The sequence below is a fragment of the Manis javanica genome, chromosome 15, assembly GCF_040802235.1.
Source record: "Manis javanica isolate MJ-LG chromosome 15, MJ_LKY, whole genome shotgun sequence".
Lineage (NCBI taxonomy): Eukaryota > Metazoa > Chordata > Mammalia > Pholidota > Manidae > Manis > Manis javanica.
The window spans coordinates 74,456,992-74,476,678 of record NC_133170.1 but is presented as its reverse complement, the minus strand read 5'-3'; the positions used below and the strand labels follow the sequence as shown (position 1 = coordinate 74,476,678).

The following is a 19,687-nucleotide window of genomic DNA, read 5'->3' as shown; positions in this document are numbered from 1 at the left end:
ATATTATATATCAACTATACTTCAAATTTCTAAATTTTAATTTAAAAAAGATAATAGTGGTATGCCACCAGAAAACAAACCCAAATATAAAGACACCTGGGTTGCAGACCTAACTCTTCCACTATTTAGCTGTGTAAACCACTTAACCTCTCTGAGCTTAAGTTGCCTCATCTTGGAAGTAAAGGAATTTTTAAGAGCTATTCCTGCTCTAAAATTTGGTGATCCTAAATTATAGCTTGAAGCTTACTAAAAACTTAAACAAATATAAGATTTGCTCTTATAGAATTACAAGCATTGGAGTAGCAAAATAAGTTACTTTCTCCCTTTTGTTCTTATCTTGAAATATGCAGGTGACACTTGCTTCTAGGAGTGTTGTTTCTTTTTCAGAAAGGACTCTTTGCAAAGGAAGAGTTATTTTATAAAAGCAGGAGCAAAAGCCACAATACCCCTGATAGCAAAGTCAGGGTAAAGAAACACAAGACAAGTAGATTTTTTTCTCACAATGGTCCTGCTCCTCTTTTATATCTGTGTAACTTATAAAGAAATTAAATTCATTCCATAATCTAGGGCCTACCACATTGTATCTCATTTTCCCAATATCTCCAAATTAAAATTTCATATAAGTGAATTTTCTAAGTAACTGAACCCTTTCTTTAAAAAAACAAAGATTTTTCCTCCTACTTTTGAACAGTTTCTGTGCAATCTTGTCAAAATATATGATATGCTGCTCTGCCTTCTTAAAGCACAATGAACATAATTTCACTTCTTAGTGACTCAGAGACAGTAGTGTTTGATGAACTCTTGGAGTATAAAAGGACTCTATGAGAGGTTTTTGCCCCTTTGCAAAATAGCCCACAAACCTTTGTTCATTTTCCCTCAGTTGGTTGATAGGTGTCTTAGTTATGGAATTTCTTTGTCTACTGTCAGGCTGTCAGAGACCTCTCAAAGGACAGTTCTTTTTACAACAAATAACCCTACCTTTAACAGTTCTCAACCCTTTATTCTCCCACTTTCATTCTCTCTTTCTAAACTTCTATAGGCCGAGAAACCAGGAGAACAGAATATGTGTTAAAGATCATTGATAAAATTTAAAGTGAAGAACATTTATACCAAGGAAAGCTTATGGACTTTGGGGTATCTGTTTTCATTCCTTAGAGGCCCTTTTTTCTTATTTCTGGTTATACAGCTCTGTAAAGGAAAGATGAAGTTGCCAGAATTCTGATCTCTGGATACATTTAAGCTGCCATAATTTCAAGCATACACAACATAGGACCACAGAAACAGAAAATGAAATATACACAAGTCTCTTTTTAAAAGGGTAGTGTAGGGTGGGGAAGAGGATTGAGGCAGATTATAACAAGAATATTCTATAGTCTCCATGACTTTTGCTTATTAGTTTCAGATTTGAAAGTTAAAAGTCTCTCAGCTCTATTGAAGGTTCCAGTCATTGATTCTACCCATATGATAAAGTAAATTCTAGGATAACATCCACAAAATGGGGCTTGAGGAAGAAGAGAAAAGCATAGTTATCTCCCTATAAGATTTATCCAAGATGAGAGGCTACATGAAATGAAAATCAAATCTGGTTATTTCTGCAAAATCCATAGAACCATTTTATGTCTATTTACTTTTATCTCTAATCTTATACCTAAAAATATGGTTTCCTCATAATTGATTTCTGTTTTTCCTCCTCCCTCAATCAGCATGACTTCATTCGCCGAGACCGGCCACTACGTGTCCTAATCGACCTCATACAGAGGACAAAAGACGCTGTTCGTGAGCTAGATAACCTACAGTACCGAAGAATGAAAAAAATCCTTTTCCAAGAGACACGAAATGGACCCCTTAATGAGTCACAGGAGGAAGAAGAAGTAGGTTTTCTTTATTTCAGCAGACACTTGTAGAGTTAGAGTGCTTACTCTGTGAGAAAGTTCTGGACTGGGCACGATGAAGAACACCGTTGGGGATAACGATGTAATCGATGCTGTCTTCCTTAAGAGACATACAGAGTTGTAGAAGAGACATTCATAAAATAACTGTTACAATAAGGCAAAAATATTAAAAATGCCATAGAATGTACACATGCAGGGGTCCATAGTGGGGAGAAAATAAGTGAGAATTAGTGAAATTTGTTTGGAGGACGTAATGTGGGTGGGTTTTGACAGACAGGCGGAGGGTGTTTTAGACTGGGGTAAGTTCTGTGCTTTTGAAAGATTATCCTGGCAACAGAGTGTAAGGTGGATTTGAATGTGTGACATTCTGGATAATGTCCGTGCAAGAGGTAATAAGGGCAATGTCAGTGGGAGTGGGGGAAGGAGGAATACTTCTGAGAATCACTATAGAGGCAGATTTGATAATACAGTGCTTCTCATGGAAGGTGACAGACAAGGAGGGGTTTAAGGTGACCGAGCATTGGCGCCTGGGTAACTAGATTATGTCAATACCAAGAAAAGAGAAAAAAAGAAACAAGGAGAAAGAGTAAGTGTGGGATGATTTCAGTTTGGTGCCTATTGAGTTTAAGGTCCTGCCATCATATGCTACTGAGATAGTAGAGGCAGAGTCTTCAAAGGAAAGATGACTTCCTGGTTTCTCATTCAAATAACTTAAGAAGGGTTGGTTGAGGCAAGAGTAATGACAATTGGGACACTTGAATGCTGATGGCTAGCCGTTGGTTGGGAAATACAAACCCAGAACATAGGAAAGAGGTCTGGGTACAGGGTGGTTGGTTGGGAGTCAAGAGCCTTGAAATGATAATGAATCAAGAAGTTGAATGTAGAATGAGAAGAGGGCCATACCATATAATAAAAGGAAGGCCTAGGAGATAAAGTCATCACAGATGTTGAGTGCGCAACTTCAAGAAGAGAGCCAGTTAATACCATCAGATGCCACAGAGACAGTCAAGTCAGACAAAGACCAAAAGAGAAATGTTAACTGGATTTTACAAATAGGGCATTCTTGATTACCTTTGTAAAAGCAGTTTTACAGGAATAGTTAGGATGATTACTACATTCCTGTGGGATGAAGGGTAAATGGGAAGTGAGAAAGTAAAGACAACAGAAGTTGATTATTTTAAGATTCATAAGTTTAGCTAAGAAGAAAAAGTGACAAAGGGCGATATGTAGGATGGTACATGAATACGGAAGAGGCCTCTTCATGTGTACACACAGAGGGAAGCCACCAGGGAGGAGGCATTGGAGACAGAGGATGTAGGTACAGAAGTAGAATGTCAGGAGGTGCGTAACAGGAGCCAGAGCATTAGAGCAAAAGAAAGGGCTCCTGTTCCTCAAAAACCAGAGAACAAAGAGGAAGGCAGTAAAGAATTCACTTTCTTTTACCTTTTGAATATAAAAGAAAGTGAAACAAAATGATTTTGTCAGTAACTATAAAAATGAAATTCAGAAAACTGAGTTGGATTATAAAGTGTCGTGATTGTATATATACTTATGATCCCCTTTAATTTGAAAAATAAATATTAAAAACATAATGTAATATCTACCATTTTAAATTACCCAAGCTACCTATGCCAGTGACTCCTGATATTGCCATGGCTAAGTAGCAGTACATTGAGTTGTATATGTACAGTATGGTTCTTTGAAAAATAGAGTTTATGTGAGCCAAGTGCTTTAATTATATTATTTAATTTATATCAAAAGATCTCACTGTGATGCATAAATTATATGTTCTGATTATTTTACGACTTCTTAAATAGTAATCTTTGGACTAGTAGTGACAAATACTAGTATTATTTAACAGATATATTTAATAAGACTAAGAAGTAAGCTTGATAAAATTTCTGGAGGGAGGCAGAATTTAATTACCCGTCCAGGACAGTAGAATTAATATCCTTGCTTTGATATGAAGTTACTCAATAATGATTTGCAAAGGAGCATATTGCTTGTCAAATCTCTGAAAACTCTTTTCACTCCATTTTAGTTTCAAGTGACCACTGCCATATTTGCAGATATCCATCCTAGAGGTCACCTGTTCAGTTGCCTGCAATCTTTACCTACCAACTTGATGCTCCTCAAGGCCTCTTACAAACCTGGCCTGATTCTGTTTTAAGCAATACGATGATATGATAGTTGCATATGATGAGGAAAGCCCTAGGATAGCAGCATTTGGAACCTTATGACTCATGTCCAGAATGGCCCCTGAGGAAGACGTAGAAGTGAATTTGTGATGTCTGAAAATGGTGCGGGTGTAGTGGAGTCACTGCATGAAAAGTTTATCTTTGCAGATTTGGCAGAAAAGCAACTTGGCACTGCAAAATTAAGTGTGCTTAATAGCTTAGTCAATGGATTGGCACTTTATCTCCAGTCATTTCTTTTAACCCCAGTGCCCTGTTTTCATAGGACAGTGAACATGGAACCAGCCTGAGCAGGGAAATGGACAGCCTGGGCAGCAACCATTCCATCCCCAGCATGTCTGTGAGTACAGGCAGCCAGAGCAGCAGTGTGAACAGCATGCAGGAAGTCATGGATGAGAGCAGCTCTGACCTTGTCATGATGCATGATGATGAAAGCACAGTAAATTCCAGTTCCTCTGTTGTACCCAAGAAGGTAGGTTTCATGGTACCCTTCACAGGCTTTGTCATTCATAGGGAAGCCCACTCGGGTTACTGAGCATCCAGATATTTTAGTTACCTTCTTAGAACTGAAATATGGGACCAAACCTAGCACTCAATAGTTCTCTTACTTAAAAAGATAACAGAGGACTATGCAAGCTGGATCTGTGCCTATTTCTTCATCTTCCTCTCTTGTGACTCTGATGTCTACCATCATCACAGTAAATAAATCCATAAATCTCCAAGTCAAAAAAACTGATAAGTTCTATAAACTAATAACCTTAAAACTGTAGACCTTAAAAGTTTCCTGAGTAAACCCATTGGTTGTGCCCTTTTAGAAATACGGTCTTACAGAAGTATGTTTCTTAGTGTATATTCTTAAGATACTATTTGTTTTAGAAACAGTTTCTACTCTTTTCTGTTGTTCTTGCATTTATTTTTTTCTGATTCTAAGACTAGCTCTGTCAGCTTAAATATTCTGATTCTTGAATGAAAGATTCTGTTTTTTTATTTTGACTTTATTTTTCCAATTAAGCAGACTTATTTTGTACAAGCTGATCATGGTTCTTAAGTTGAAATACTTGACAAAAAAATAGTTAAATTTCTTTCAAAACAATTTCTTTAAGATGAGTATTTTATAGAATTATCAATAATTCTTTGGAGGAACTTCCAAATGTGTTTTGAGACCTAAGGTAAGCAGCCCATAATGTGGAATTATAGAGAATAATCCCTTATAATTTTTCCTTGTTAGATATATGTGAGGTGTATATGTACTTATTTTAGTAAATGACAGTGATCACATTCTAATGCCAGTAAGAGAGCATGTTTAAGAGTTTTTTCACTTAGACATCTTTTGGTCGTGCATTTTTCTTGGGAGGAAAAGGAAATTGAACAGGTAAGGATAATAACATAGAAATATGTTTGCTCCCTATACCCATGGAGTCCCTGAGGTAATACAAAGGTAAGAGCCAGATCTGTCAGCATCTGACAGACTTTTACTCTGTGCCAAGAACTATGGTAGGCCCCATGCATACAGAGGAAATAAAGCAGACATGGTGCTTATTGACTGTGGAGGAAATTAAGCACATAATCATACAAATAGCCATATCATGTAATTATGAAACTTTTGTTCTGGGTAAGACAAGTAGAAGTGAGCAAACTTGGTGTGAGAGATGGGGATGAGTGAGAAAACAAGTGCAAAGGCCCTGAGACAAAAAGAACTCTGTATGTTCAAGGAAGAGGGGAAAGGTCAGCGAGGTTAGAGCTTGGTGAGCTCTGTGGAGAGTGGATGGAGACCAGAGAGACAGCAAAGATCCAGATCATCAGAAAGCCATGAAAGCATTTCGAGGAAAGGAATGATGTTAGACAGATGCAGAAATCTGCTAAGAATTCTGCATTGCCAGCTGGCCTTTTAGAACCTGGGCAAGTGATCATTTACTTGAAGAGTAGAAAAGAAAGTTCTGCTGGGCTCTCTTTTTTGAAGGATCTATCGTGGATGCTGACAGATCTGGCTCTTTCCTTTGTATTACCTCAGGGACTCCATGGGTATAGGAAGCAAAACAATAGAAATTCAATTGGATCTTTTTACTCCAGGACCTCTCAAAGGGGCACCAGAATTAAAAGAAAATACTACTGGCATAATCAATAAGAAAGATGACCCTGCTCTTGAACCCATTGGCGATTTTATTTTTAATTTTGGTATGCTGGTATAGAGCTGTCTTGTGATTTATATGGGTCTTTCAGTACTTTTTTCTCCTTGACGTAATCACTTAAGAATAGATGTTAATTTATATTCCAAAATAGAAGGTAGACATATTTCTATGTTATTATGTAATATATAGAAGAAATGCAATGGAAGAAATTGAAAAATATTTATAAATAAAACTTTAAATTAGTTAACTTTAAAACAAAAACAAGCTATTGAAAAATATCAACAGAGTATACCCACAGAATGGGAAAAAGTACTTTCTAATCATATTTACATATCTAATCTTTTGTATATCTAATATTGCATATAAGATATTTACATATCTAATAAGTGATTTATATCCAAAAATATACAGAGAACTCCTAAAACTCAACAACTAAAAAACAAACAACCCAAATCAAAAATGTGCAAAAGGCTTGAATAGATATTTCTCTAAAGATATACAAGTGACCAATAAGCACATGAAAAGATGCTCAACATCACTAATTATTAGTGAAATGCAAATCAACTACAGTGATATACCACTTCATGCCCATTAGGATGGCTACTATCAAAACAAAACAAAAGCGTTACCGAGGATGTAGAAAAATTGGTACCCTTGTGCAAAATGTTGATGAGAACATAAAGTAGAAGAAAACAGTGTGGCATTTTCTTAGAATATTAAAAATAGAATTACCACATAATTTTGCAGTTCCATTTCTGGGTATATATCCAAGAGAACTGAAAGCAGGGTCTCAAATATTTGTACACCTGTTTTAGCAGCATTATTCACAATAGCTAAAATGTGAAAGCAACCCAAGTGTCCATTGACAGTAGAATGGCTAAGGAAAATGTGGTATATACATACAGTGGAATATTCTTCTGTCTTAAAAAGGAAGGAAATTCTGCAATATGCTATGACATGGATGAACCTGGAGAATGTTATGCTTAGTAAAACAAACCAGTCATAAAAATGACAAATACTGTGTGGTTTCACTTACATGAGGTACTTAGAGTAGTCAAAATCATAGAACAGAAAGTAGAATGGTGGATGGTTATCAGGGGCTGGGGAGTGGGGGGAAATGAGGAGTAGTTGTTTAATTGATACAGAGTTTCAGTTTTACAACATGAAAAGAGTTATGGGGATGGATGGTGGTGATGGTTGCACAACACTATATTTAATAACACTAAACTGTACACTTAAGAATGGTTATGAAGGTAATTTTATGTGCATATAAGGAAAAATATAAGGCTATAAAATAGAATATATTATATATGAAAACTTATTTTTACATGTGGTATCTCTTCATGAAACCCATTTAGTCCTATACCCGAGCTTAAAAATGTCATCTTTAAACACAATAGAAATAAAAAATTAAGAAACTTTATATTTGTTAGTTTACTTAAATTCCTAAAACTTTTCCACTTGGGAACATAAATGAAATAGTGTCTTAAACTCTCAATAGGAAATTCTGTATAGTTGACTGTGGGAATGAGGAAACAAGTTTATAGTTCTGTCTGCCGCTGTTAGCTTTATTTTACTTCTCTGGGCCTCACTTTCTCCAACTGTAAAGTTAGGAGTTGTTCTATAGTGGTCTCAGAGATCTCTTAATTTAAATCCCTTAATTTAAAATTCTGTGCTTCTATTCCTATAATCTTTAAAGAAGCAAATCTCTAGTGTAACTTTTGAGATGTTCTGTAAAGAGGTGCCTCAGGAGCAAGCTTCATCCACTCCTCACTCAGGACAGTCTGCTTTTATCTCTAACATTATATATTTGTATTCCAGTTGAAAATAGGGGTTCTTCTAAAGGTCACTGCCCTGATCAGTCCCTTCTTCTCCATGCAGATGGGATGGTAGCTACACCGATTAAATGTAGGTATGGGTAACATCTATTTTGCAGGTTGGATTCTCTAGGAACAGAGCTGAGACAGTTGAGCACAGCAATTCTGTTTTGTTTTTATTATGAGTTTCCTTTGGAATCAACACCTGTGGAAGGGAAGAAAAGGAAGCAGTGCTGGGCAGGAGGCAAAGCTGAAGTGAGATGCAGACCTAACAGCAGTCTTAACCAACCCTTCAAGGAGCTCTGGAGCTAAAATGGTCCTTCAGAGTTGTCCACACTGAGCCCAAATGGCTTGGCCTTGTTACCAACCCCTTACCCCCAGATCAGTCACTGAATATGAGCAACTTAGGAAAGGTGTGAACTTGGGCAGTGCTTCTCTCTGCAGCCTAGACCATCCCTAAAAGAACTGACAGCCAAAGATGATTGCCAGCACAAAGTCTTTCCTCAAAGGGAGATATGGGCAGTGTGTTTCTGAGTCTGTCACAATTTGTGACCACAATGATTATTTTAGAATGCTATCAATATTGTTTTGTAAAGTATTTACCAGTTTTGTATGAGTTCATGTTCAGAATCTTAGAAAAACCTACATATCATTAAATTGTATTATAAACAATGTTCTAGTTATTATCTCATTCTATTTTCTTATTAATACTTGCCACTATCTAAAATTAAATTATGTGTTAGTTTGTTTATTATTTCATGAGTAGGATATAAGTTTCACTAGGGCAAAAACTATGCCTGCCTCGTTCTGCACTGTATCTTAACACCCAGCACAGTGCCTGGTGTAACGTAGGCACTCAGTAAATAATTATGGAATGACAAATGAACAAACAAACAAAAATACAGGGAATTAACTGCCAGATACTAAACATCATTCTCTTTTGGTTTGTTGAACATAATGGATTTAAAAGGTTAAATAATCTCAAGTATGATCTTTATGGTTTGAAAGGCTTACTATGAGTTCTCCAATAATACTCTAGACAACAAAAGCGTGCTTAATACCTACCAAAATATAAGAATAAGGGTGGGCAATCTTCTGTCCCCCTTGATTGTTACAATCAAAAAGACATATCTAAATTAGTTAAATCATAGATATGAAACAGATGATCATTAATATAGGAAGTCAACTTACTTTTTAAAGTCCTTGTGCAACTAGCAAGAGCATGACTTGCAATGAACTGTTCTGCATCTAGAATAAAGATGCCCTGATTTTAGCAGGATGGTTCTATCACAGATCAAGCCCCAAAAATGTAAAGTGGGACACTGAAAATTTTCTTTTGACATCAGAATTTCAGGTTACTTCTTTCACTCCAGTCTGCCTCTATTCTGGTCTTTCCCAGGCCCTGTAGGGATCCTAATCTAATCTTTTTAAGCAAGAATAATTTGATAAGTCTAAAAGTATATTCTGACAAAATAAACTTGAAGTACTTTTTTCTTTTCCCCTTGCTAGTATTGCCACCCGCTCTTCCCAATAACAAGAATATCACCGTATCCTAGACTATTATCTCTTCAAGGACATCTCTCTTCACCTACCACCTAGCAGTGTCTGTCATATAGTAAGAACTCAGCAAATATTTTGTGAACTAAAATGAAGGTGAACATTTGTAGGGCACAACTATACACCTCAATTCTTGATTATTCACAAGTGACTCCAGGGCAACTCTTAATGTAGATTCTTTTTTTCTTTTGCTGTCACCTAGCTTGCTTCTGAGCCCCCACCCGATTTCTTAAAATCATTGTGTAGATAGCAGTAGCAAACAGATTTTAATATCATCCTAAGCAACAAAGTCTACTTTTTTAATTTGTCAATTAAAAGGAATACTTTCATTTTGTTAAAGTCTAAAATCAATTATATTTCTTTGCTGCTGCCTTCTATTAATATAGATCAAAAGACTTTGATATATTAAAAGTATTTGTTCATTAATCAGTTTTTTATTTTAGGTATGTCTATCTAGTTATGGTGGCCCCTTTTTAGACATTATTTTTAAAATAATAATTCTATTGTAACTCCGAAAGCTTGGCCCTTTCTATTAGTCATTACTAGGGTTTTTTCCCCCATCTTTTAAAAAAGAACAGCTTTCACCATTTTTTGTGGGAGAAAAAAAATGTCCTTGAGGGGATAGGATGTTCTAGTTTAATTTTCACTTGCTTCAGTGGCCTTTCCTATTATTTTTGCTGAAGAGATGGGCGGTTTTTTTGACTCTTCAACTCACACTTGACGAAGTAAAAGTAAATTAACATATGAAGGTAGTGTTTCTTAAACAGAACAGTCATACAAACCACCTCTCTGTAGTAACATCTTTATCCTCAGTACTCTGCTAGTCTTTTTTTTCCTCCTTAATAGCTATCTTTCCAGGTTAAAATATCCTTTTCCACCTTCTCTTCCTCTAGCCCCAGCTTTTGATAGCTACAACTGCTTATGCAATAATTTAATAATTTTGAAGTGAACAAAACAAAAGAGATGGTGGGTTTGCTGATCCCTTCTCCACAGCGTGAAAAAGTGTGGGAGTCTATAAAAAGCCTTCTCATCACCGAATAAAAGCCATTTTTAGATTCCCTCCCTCCCCCATGCAAAGGTGTGCTTGTAGTGTGTGTCACTGTTTTACGACTTTCTTAGAGTACAGAGTGGCAGGTTTTAATGAAATACAAATTTAAATTCTGTTAAATAATATAGGAGAAAATGTCATTTTCTCAAAATTTCCTCCGACCTATATTCTTGAGCTTATTTATTCAGCAAACATTTACTGAATGCCTACTCGATATCAAGCACTGTGCTTAGGTGCTAGGGAGACTGACAGAACATTTACTCTACCTTCAGAAAGCTCACAACCTCATGCACAGATAGACAAGTCTGATGAGTAGTGTGATAAAGGTATACTGAAGACAGAACAGCGTCCAGAGGAATGGTTTCCAGCATTAACTTCAAGTTAAGCTAGACACTAAACAAGTGACTACATCATGAATCTTCATTTCAGAAGCCTAATAGTCAAACACATAAGGAAAAACTTCGAAATAAAAGCAAAGCCCCTTGACCAGGGTATAATAGTAAAGTTTGTGTTTCATATTTCACATACTTAATCAAATTATATGAAAGTTGTTATTTTTATCAAAGATTCTGAACAAACATTATAACAGCTTCATTTTTTTATTCTGAAGAAGTTATATATTTTTTTACAATGGAAGAACATTAAACAGCAGATTAACATAGATTTACTTAAAACTGGTCCCCAATCATATTGATGTTTCAAAGAGCTATTTTGTTTGTTTCTGGATGATAATGTTTTAAAGATAAATTATAAACAAGTAGTATGTTTTGTCTTGGTAAAGTAGAACATGATATTTCTTCTTAATCTTCTAAAACTCTTGAACATCAAAGAAAATGTTTGTCTCTCATCATTTGTAAATAATCTGCATCAGTGCCTAACTGCATAAAATATCAAATTGACCCTTTCCATTATTAATCTTGAAATTGTGCAGTCCAGAAAGTGTGGGAGCCAGGTGGAGTGTTCATTTTCAAAGGGACCGCTACTTGAGTGGGCAGGATAATGAACAGAAAGAACACCCAGTAAAGTTGATTGTTTAATTTGTTGTACTTCTCAAGTCACATTCCCCTTATTTTGAAATTGCTTCATTGTCTAAGTTGTCTTTGGAGTTTTGAACTTCTTGTATGCAATGAAATTGAATATTTTAAAGTTTATTTCCCCATGGATATCCACTATCAGACTAAAATTTGTCCTATTTTGTGGTCTCTTGCATATTTCTTAAAGACTTCTAGTGTTGGTGATTTCTGTTATGAAGCTGCTATGGAAAACTAAGAATTCTTTTATAAAAAAAGAATTTTAGAGTGAAGCAGAGAATTACACTGTTAGCATTATTTACTGTATTTAAAGTAGATTAAAAATTTGCACCTCTTCTTCAGACAAACTTTTAAAATGCATTCTTTTTAAAATACACCTTAGCAGGTCATTTAATTAGTGATGTGTCAGCTAAAGTCACTGTAATTTCGAGTTTTAACTTAAACAGTGTATTCCAATATCCTTGAGTTTAAAATCTTAGAAAGTATAATGTGACTTGATTTGATAAACAGGATCCTAACCCACAAGTGTTAATTTTTATCTGAGAAAAAACAAACTAATAATACTGAAATTATACATATTTGCACATGAATATGTTTTATTTTATTCTGTTATATGAATGGTATGGATTCTAGTGTTACTGGTTATCTTTGTAAATCAAGTTATTTCAATTTGAAACTTAGCTGTTCCCATATCATTTGAGATGTCACTTTCAGTCAATACACTTAGTGTTAGCTAACTGTTACTCAGCAAAAGTGTGACTTGGTAAGTCCTGCACCTTGTCTAAGTCTTCTGATTTCTGGCATTTAGAAACTTATAAATGTAATTTGTTAATAAATATTCAGCAATGTGAATAGTAACAGATCCTGATGCCTTTGTCTCTAGAACCATAAACCTAGTACATAAATTCCAGTTCACATCAAATCTCTCTTTGCCCTGGGAAATGAGTTTAGATTTCCCAGGAAATAATGTAGAAAAATTTTTATTGAGCTGTCAAATATTTTTTTATAAATTTCAAAAATATGGGTTGAGATACATTGTTAACCTGTAGCACTAATAGAACTTTCTGTAGTGATGGAAATGATCTATATCTGCAGTTGTTCAATATGGTAACCATAGTCAGTAGCTACCTTAAAACACAGCTGGTGTGACTTAGGGCCTGAATTTTACATTTTATTTAATTTTAATATCCATGTAGATAATGGTTATCTTATTGGACCATAGAGTGGTAGAATATCCCTTGCATTTGATATGTATGTCCTCAATGGCTTTTTAAAGAGCCCTTCATTATTTGAAAACAAAACAGATCACAAATAGTAAATTTAAAAAAACTCTAAATATAGATGTAATGGTAGATACCTTCCCAACATTCTGAAGCATTCTAAAAGGAAAAAGAAAATCAGCCCAGTGATCAATTTAATTTTGGCTCTTGGCTTTTACTTAAAAAATAGGGTGTAAAATTTAATTTCCCTCAAGGAACATGTTTTGACTTTTCAAAATTTTAGACTATATAATAAAATGTTGTACCTTCTAAACCTCTTTAATTTTGTTTTCTGATGAAGGAAAGAGCAATTATAAAATGTTTCAAATAGTCATGGACAAAATGTAAAACTTGACTTCTTAAAAATGGTTTGTCTGAAAACCCTAGGGCAACAAGACAATTAATTGCTCCTTCCCCTTCCTAAACATGTACTATTTAAAAATCCCCCATGGTTGTACATGTTTTTGAGCTATTAATTTTTATGATATCTTTTTTTTCTGAAAGATTAGAGCTACTTACTGACTGACCACTCCATCTTTTGTAAAGAAAGACATCACCCTTTGAAAGCATTTTCCCTTTAAAAGTCATTTCATTGCATTTAAGAAACATCCATTATTATCCTTCCAGGGAATGTTATTTTTTACTGGGCATTATAATAAGACTAAATCATCTTTGCCTATCAAGAAGCAAAGAAAGGCTTGATTAATTCATCAAGGACATTAAATTCCAGCTTTATTCACTCTGGTGACCATACCAAGGCAGAGTTGAGGAAGAATTTGTGAAAGTATCATTTGGTTAAAATTGTATGCCTGTCTCTTTAAATCTTAAAAAAAAAAAAATCCTTTCAGAAGCTGTAGAGAGAAGGTGCTAGAACTGTGTACGATCATGACTGGAAAGCAGGATCCCTCAGTGACTGCCGAATCTTCCCAGCACAAGACAGAGAGGCAGTTCAGCACAAGCCTACACTGGTTCTAGGCAGAACGATGATCCTACCGAAAAGATCTCAAATAAAATTAAACTGAGAAAGCAGATCTTTCAAGGGAATGAGGCGGAGGCTCGCTTTTATGTTAAAAGAAACCAGCATCCTCCTTGCTAGACATGGACATGACATTTTTAAAGGAATTATTTGGTTACAGCGTTTTAAGCAAACTGTTCTAAGAAGTCTGTACATTGCATTGTTTTTCCTATTCTTTTTTTCTTTTGCATATATGTAATTCTGGAGGTAAAGAAAAAGCCTGCCAGGGATTCAGAAGGCATCCCACTAGCGATCAGCTGACATTCCTAACTGAAGGCTGCAATGTGTTGCTTATTCATTTTGTACCGTGGGAGCTGCGGGGACTAGCAGAGAGCTAAACTATGCATTTCAAACAGCAGTGCTTGTGCAGAAAGAGGGGTGAGAGAGAGGCAGCCGGCGAGGAAAGAGCACAGCTGGACTTTCTCCTTGTTTTTATCCATTTCTGCAGGATCATGTATTCATAAGGGATGAGGCGGGCCACGGCGATCCCAGGCCTGAGCCGCGGCCTACCCAGTCAGTTCAGAGCCAGGCCCTCCACTACCGGAACAGAGAGCGCTTTGCCACGATCAAATCAGCATCTTTGGTAAGCAAACACCCCTCTACCCACCTTCCCTTCCTTCCCCTCCTCCCCATCTGGCAGCCTCTCGCCCTCCCTGAGCCCCTCTCGGCTTCATGGATGGGAGGAAAGGAGTCAAGAATGTTTCTTCCTCCTAATAATTTTATTCATTTTAGAAAAAAATCTGTTGGCATAGCAACCTGATCTCAAATATTTTAGCATTGTCTACAGCATGGGGGGGAAAAAAACGTGTGTGTGTGTGTTTGTGTGTGTGTATTTGTATATGCTGTATATGCAAAATAAGAGGCCTTTAAGATGAAGTTGCTAACCTAGCCAATTTTTTAAAAGCTATTTGTCTTTTCATTGAAATAATAATGCTAAAAAATATTTTAAAGGTATCTGATATATGTATATGCAGGGCACTATGATGCTTTTTGTATAAATGTATGTGTGTCTATACACACATTAAAAGATAAAACACAATTTTAAAAAAATATATGGTTGTTGGCTAATGTATATGATTGTAGGAAATAAGATACTTGCTTATGAGGATGGATTGCTGGTTCGTTCTGGTTCATTCATTTATTTATTGCAACAATGGTAGTGGCTGCACTTCCCCATTTAACCCCTGAAGAATTTCCTGGCACCAATAAAGCAAAAAGGGCTTTGTAAGAGAGGATAGGGATGGTTGTGGAAGAAAAGATACTGTAGGATCCTTCAGCATTTTTACTATTGCAAATGTGATTGCTGGATGCCCTTGTAGTAGCAAAAGGGGTGTGTGCTGGAAGAGTTAGTTTTCATGCCTCCTCCCCTTGGCCCCCCACGCGTGCGCGTGCGCGCTCCCATACTCTCTCACACACATACACACACACATCGTTTCATCCGTGGCACTCTAAACTCTCTCTAATCTTTTGCTTCTGAATCTCACTTCTCAGCCAAAAAATTATGGAAATATTGGTTGTTTTGCCCAAATTGATGTTAGAGGTCACATGGGCAGGAGAGTTAGTATACACTGCCTAGCTAGTACATTTAGAACCTATGATGACATCATCTGAGGCCGACCCAGAAATGATTATTTTCCTTGTCCTATTTTTTAAACCTGGTTTCCACTTTTATTTCTGAAGTTTTTTAAAGGTTTTGATTAATTTTGGAATTGGTAATGGATCCTAATATTTAAAAACCCAAATAAAAGGAAAATGGGAGTTAAAGCACCTACATGTAGCTATGCCTGCCAGTGTCTAAAAGCAAGCACTTTTATTTCAGCTGCTTATAAATGAACTTGCCTTTAAGTTCCTTTGTATAGAAGTTTCTTGTAATCTCTTTAATGGGCTTTTTTTTTTCATTTTAAATGAATGCTATGCTGTGTAATGGAGATCTTAAAATGTCCACTATGTACCTGCTAATGATTGTTAAGCACCTAAAAAACATGCTTTGAGTCTAAATAAAGCATCATAAATACTAAGTAATAAGTATCTTCATGCCATATCTGACAAAAGAATAAATATGGTATTTATGGACTATTTCTACTTAACCACTGACTCTTGTGAGGCTTGAACCTTTACCCAGACATTTTCATGTTGAAATGAAAGGAGAAATGATGAACAACCACTGAGAATCAGAGCACCATGAGTAGGTTTTGAATGTGAAGCAAGCATTATACCAATTGGATTTCTCCCACTGGGATAGGTTTTCTTCTTTTCTCACTTGCCACACCTCATTCCCACGTCATACATTCACGATCTCTCCTACCTCACAGTAAGATATTACTACTGTCATGCCAGAATGATCTCACACTCACATTTGTGAACTCACTGGGGCTACTCTGTGTGTATATTAGCCATCAGAGTCTTTCTCCCTGTGGATGATGAAAACTGCTTCCCTGCTAGGCCACCTCAGGACTATGGGCAAAATCCATAAGAACTCCTCTGAGTCCCACATAGTGCCCATCCAGAGAACAGCTGGGATCAGTCTGCAGTAGACTTCTGATTTGTTAAAAGGCCCCTACCTATTGTAAGTAAAACACAAAGTAGCTGATAGGCTGTTGCTTTACATTTACACAGAAAACACTCTCCAAATTTAGTGCTTTGTGAGTTATAGTGGGATTGATTGAAGTTTACCAGAATTCAGGGGTATTTGCATATAGTGGCTTTTAAGGATTTTAAAAAAATTTAATGGAAGGAAATATCAGTATAATGTTGTATGGTTCTGTGTCCCATTTTGGACAAGCTGGCTAGCTATTGGTATGGATATTTTAATGTATATTATCAAGTACTACAGTTCTTTCACCCATTATTTTAAAGGCTAATTCCAATAGGAATATATAAATCAGGACACTGGAATATCAAAAAGAAGTAGCTAGTTTTAAAATATATATCATGAATCTTATTATTCCCCATGGATTGTAGCTCAAATGAAAAAGACTAAAATTACTTAATTGACATATAAGAGCAATATAATGGGAAAATGAAACTCCAGTGTAATAAATAATCAAGTCACTGTTGAAGCCTCCCTCTCTTCACTTCTCCTAGTTGGTAGCAATACTATATTGATTTATTTATTTTGGTTTTACTCTCTCTATATAGTCTTCTAGCAGAAGTGCTAACAAGCCATAGAGATTGAAAAGTGCACAGCAAAAAGAAAAAGAGAAATTTAGAAATTAGTTTTTCAATTACTAGACAAACATGTAATGATTGTATATTTTACATAGACTTGCAAACTGACAAAAAAATATTATTATGGTTTCTCAAATTTGTTTTAATGGCCTACTTGTACATAGACCTAAAGGAGGCCTACCTCTGATTTTCCCAAAACCCTCTAAGGGTTTTCCCCTAAAGCAGTTCTTTCTACATTGTGATTTTTGAGCTTGGTTATTGATAAGTGTATGAAGCCCACAGGCTACAGGCTTTACTGCTAGATTTTTTATTATTCGGCACCTTAAATCTGAAATTTTTATGTTATTATGTACTGCTGTACAATTGCATTTGTAACGAAGGAAAAGCAAAGACTGAACCTTGATACCAAAAGAAACCCTGAGGAGACTTTAGAATTATATATATACATATATATATATTTAGTTATTATAATCATTTAAACTCAGATATGATTGACCTTATGTTGAAAAATTAAGAAAAGGAAGGTCATTTCATGGAATCTCTTTTTATTTTATCATTTCTTTTTCTTCTGTAAGAAAGTTCATGTTGGGCTGATTTGGTATCTAGAGAAAAGAGCTGTATAGCTCTTCGGAATTACTCATGTGACTTCTTGGGCCTTTGAGATTGCTTTCCTTCACTTTTTATTGTTGGTCAATGGGAGTATAATATTTTAATTATTTTAGTGACCAATGAGAGTGTTTTCAGCTATTATTACATCTGATGGCATTTCATAAAATTTCATAATGTCCTAGGTCATTGGCAGTTCTCATAGTAGATGTGAATATAAAGAGCACCAAGGCCATATCTATCAGACAATTCAGCTTTTAGTCTTATGAATGAATTCTCATTGGAAAGCAGTGGTCTTACCACACAGGTGAATTTATGTTAGGATACACATTAGGGAGAGGGGCATAAAATCCTTAGTTTCTAATCTCTAAGAAAGCATGTAGGAGAAAATGATTATTGTTCTATCGCAAATATATATTCTTTTACTTTGTTTTTACTAGATTCAGTAGAAAAGCTCATATAGAAATGAAGTCTCCATTTGGATTTTTAAAATGCAATGTAATTATTCAGCTAATTGTCAAATTGGGTACCTGAATGAGTTGGCTAGATAGGATAAAAATATTAGAGCTTCAGCAGTAAATGCTACTGTTCACCTTTCGTGAGCCCCACTGTTCTGTCTCTAAATGCTTGAAAATGTGTTCTCCTGAATAGTGTACCAGAGGATGCTTATCAAAATGTTGTGTATCTTCTCATTCTTAATCTCACTAAGATTATTGCTGATACGCTTTTTCACTTGTGCTGCCCAATCTATATGCCTAACCCACATGAGCAGCATCTCTCAATAAACATGTATTGAATGAATGAGTGAACAAATGAATGAATGAAATATCTTCCAGCCCTGCTATCACGTAAGAATTTGGATTTACGTGTGCATTTCAAAGTTCTTCACGTCAGTTTTTCTGTACAAGGCAGAATTGCCTGTCTCAGTCATTACTTTCAATTTGAACTTTACACTTTTTATCCCTAGGTGTACTAAAGAGTGGAATGTCAAATTTCTAATGCTAAAATGCGACTCATATTCTTTTTAAGAACTTACTATAAATTTCATTTTTTCTAAGTGCTGAGATAGCCAGTTTTATCATATGCATTATTTTGATTCTTGCACAAAGTTAATCTTGTAAGTCGGCTTTGTTCTCTTAAGAAGGTAACATTGTCAGTCACTGTGCTCCTCCTTCATGTTAGTAAGTTGCTTATCAGCCTTCTAGTGCAGTGTTCCGTACTTGGTAGGCATATAGTATACTTTGTATGAAGTGGTTTGTTTTAGGGCCAAATTTTGCTAGAATTAAATAGGGTGGAATAGAATAGCTGTTGAAACTTTCTGAAAAAAGTTCAGTCTTCCTTTATTATTTTTTATTTCTATAAATTATACCAGGTGTATGAAATAGTTAATAATTCAGAAAATATGCATACTTATTTTATAGTTCACAGCCTAAATACAGGTACAGTTTTATTGTTAAACTTGCCCTTTCTTGTGGATCTATGTCCCCAACACCAGAAATGGTTAGTGAAGGGGAAAAGAAACATTACTCAGAGTCTGTTAGGAGAAGGAAGGAAACCAGCATGTACTGAGCATGTCCTATGTGTCAGATATCTTGTTATCTCATCAGTGACCTCGTCATAGCAGTAGTTCCTCCTTATATATGAAGAAAGAGACTTTGAGAGGCTAAGAAATTTGCCCAAGGTCAGATGTATAGTAAGGGATGGAATGAGATTTGTCTCTAAGCAACCTAATAGGTGTGCAAGATGATACTGCCCACTTTTAGTTTATCATATTTTTTAGGCTACCTCTGTGAAAACTACAGTTACTGTATTTCTATAACTTTCTCCCATTTTCAGACTTACTCAGTTTGTAACTTAGACTTATTACTCTCTCCAGTTTTGACTTTTTTGGGTGTCGATTCCCTTTACTACTTCATAAGAGAAAGTTCGATTCTTTTCTGTCTTAGTGATGTGAATTTCCTTGGGAAATT

At 35.6% G+C, this 19,687-nt stretch overlaps 1 protein-coding gene across 4 annotated transcripts in view; it reads left to right on the top strand.

Moving 5' to 3' along the window:
• Nucleotides 1-19,687, top strand: part of TAOK3 (TAO kinase 3) — a 166,594-nt gene that overhangs the window by 122,592 nt on the left and 24,315 nt on the right. For all 4 annotated transcript variants that reach the window (XM_036993397.2, XM_036993399.2, XM_036993398.2 and 1 more), the window contains exons 12-14: nt 1,704-1,871; nt 4,353-4,559; nt 14,392-14,526. In XM_036993397.2, coding sequence (XP_036849292.1) covers nt 1,704-1,871; nt 4,353-4,559; nt 14,392-14,526 — 510 coding nt within the window. The remainder of the gene's footprint in view (nt 1-1,703; nt 1,872-4,352; nt 4,560-14,391; nt 14,527-19,687) is intronic.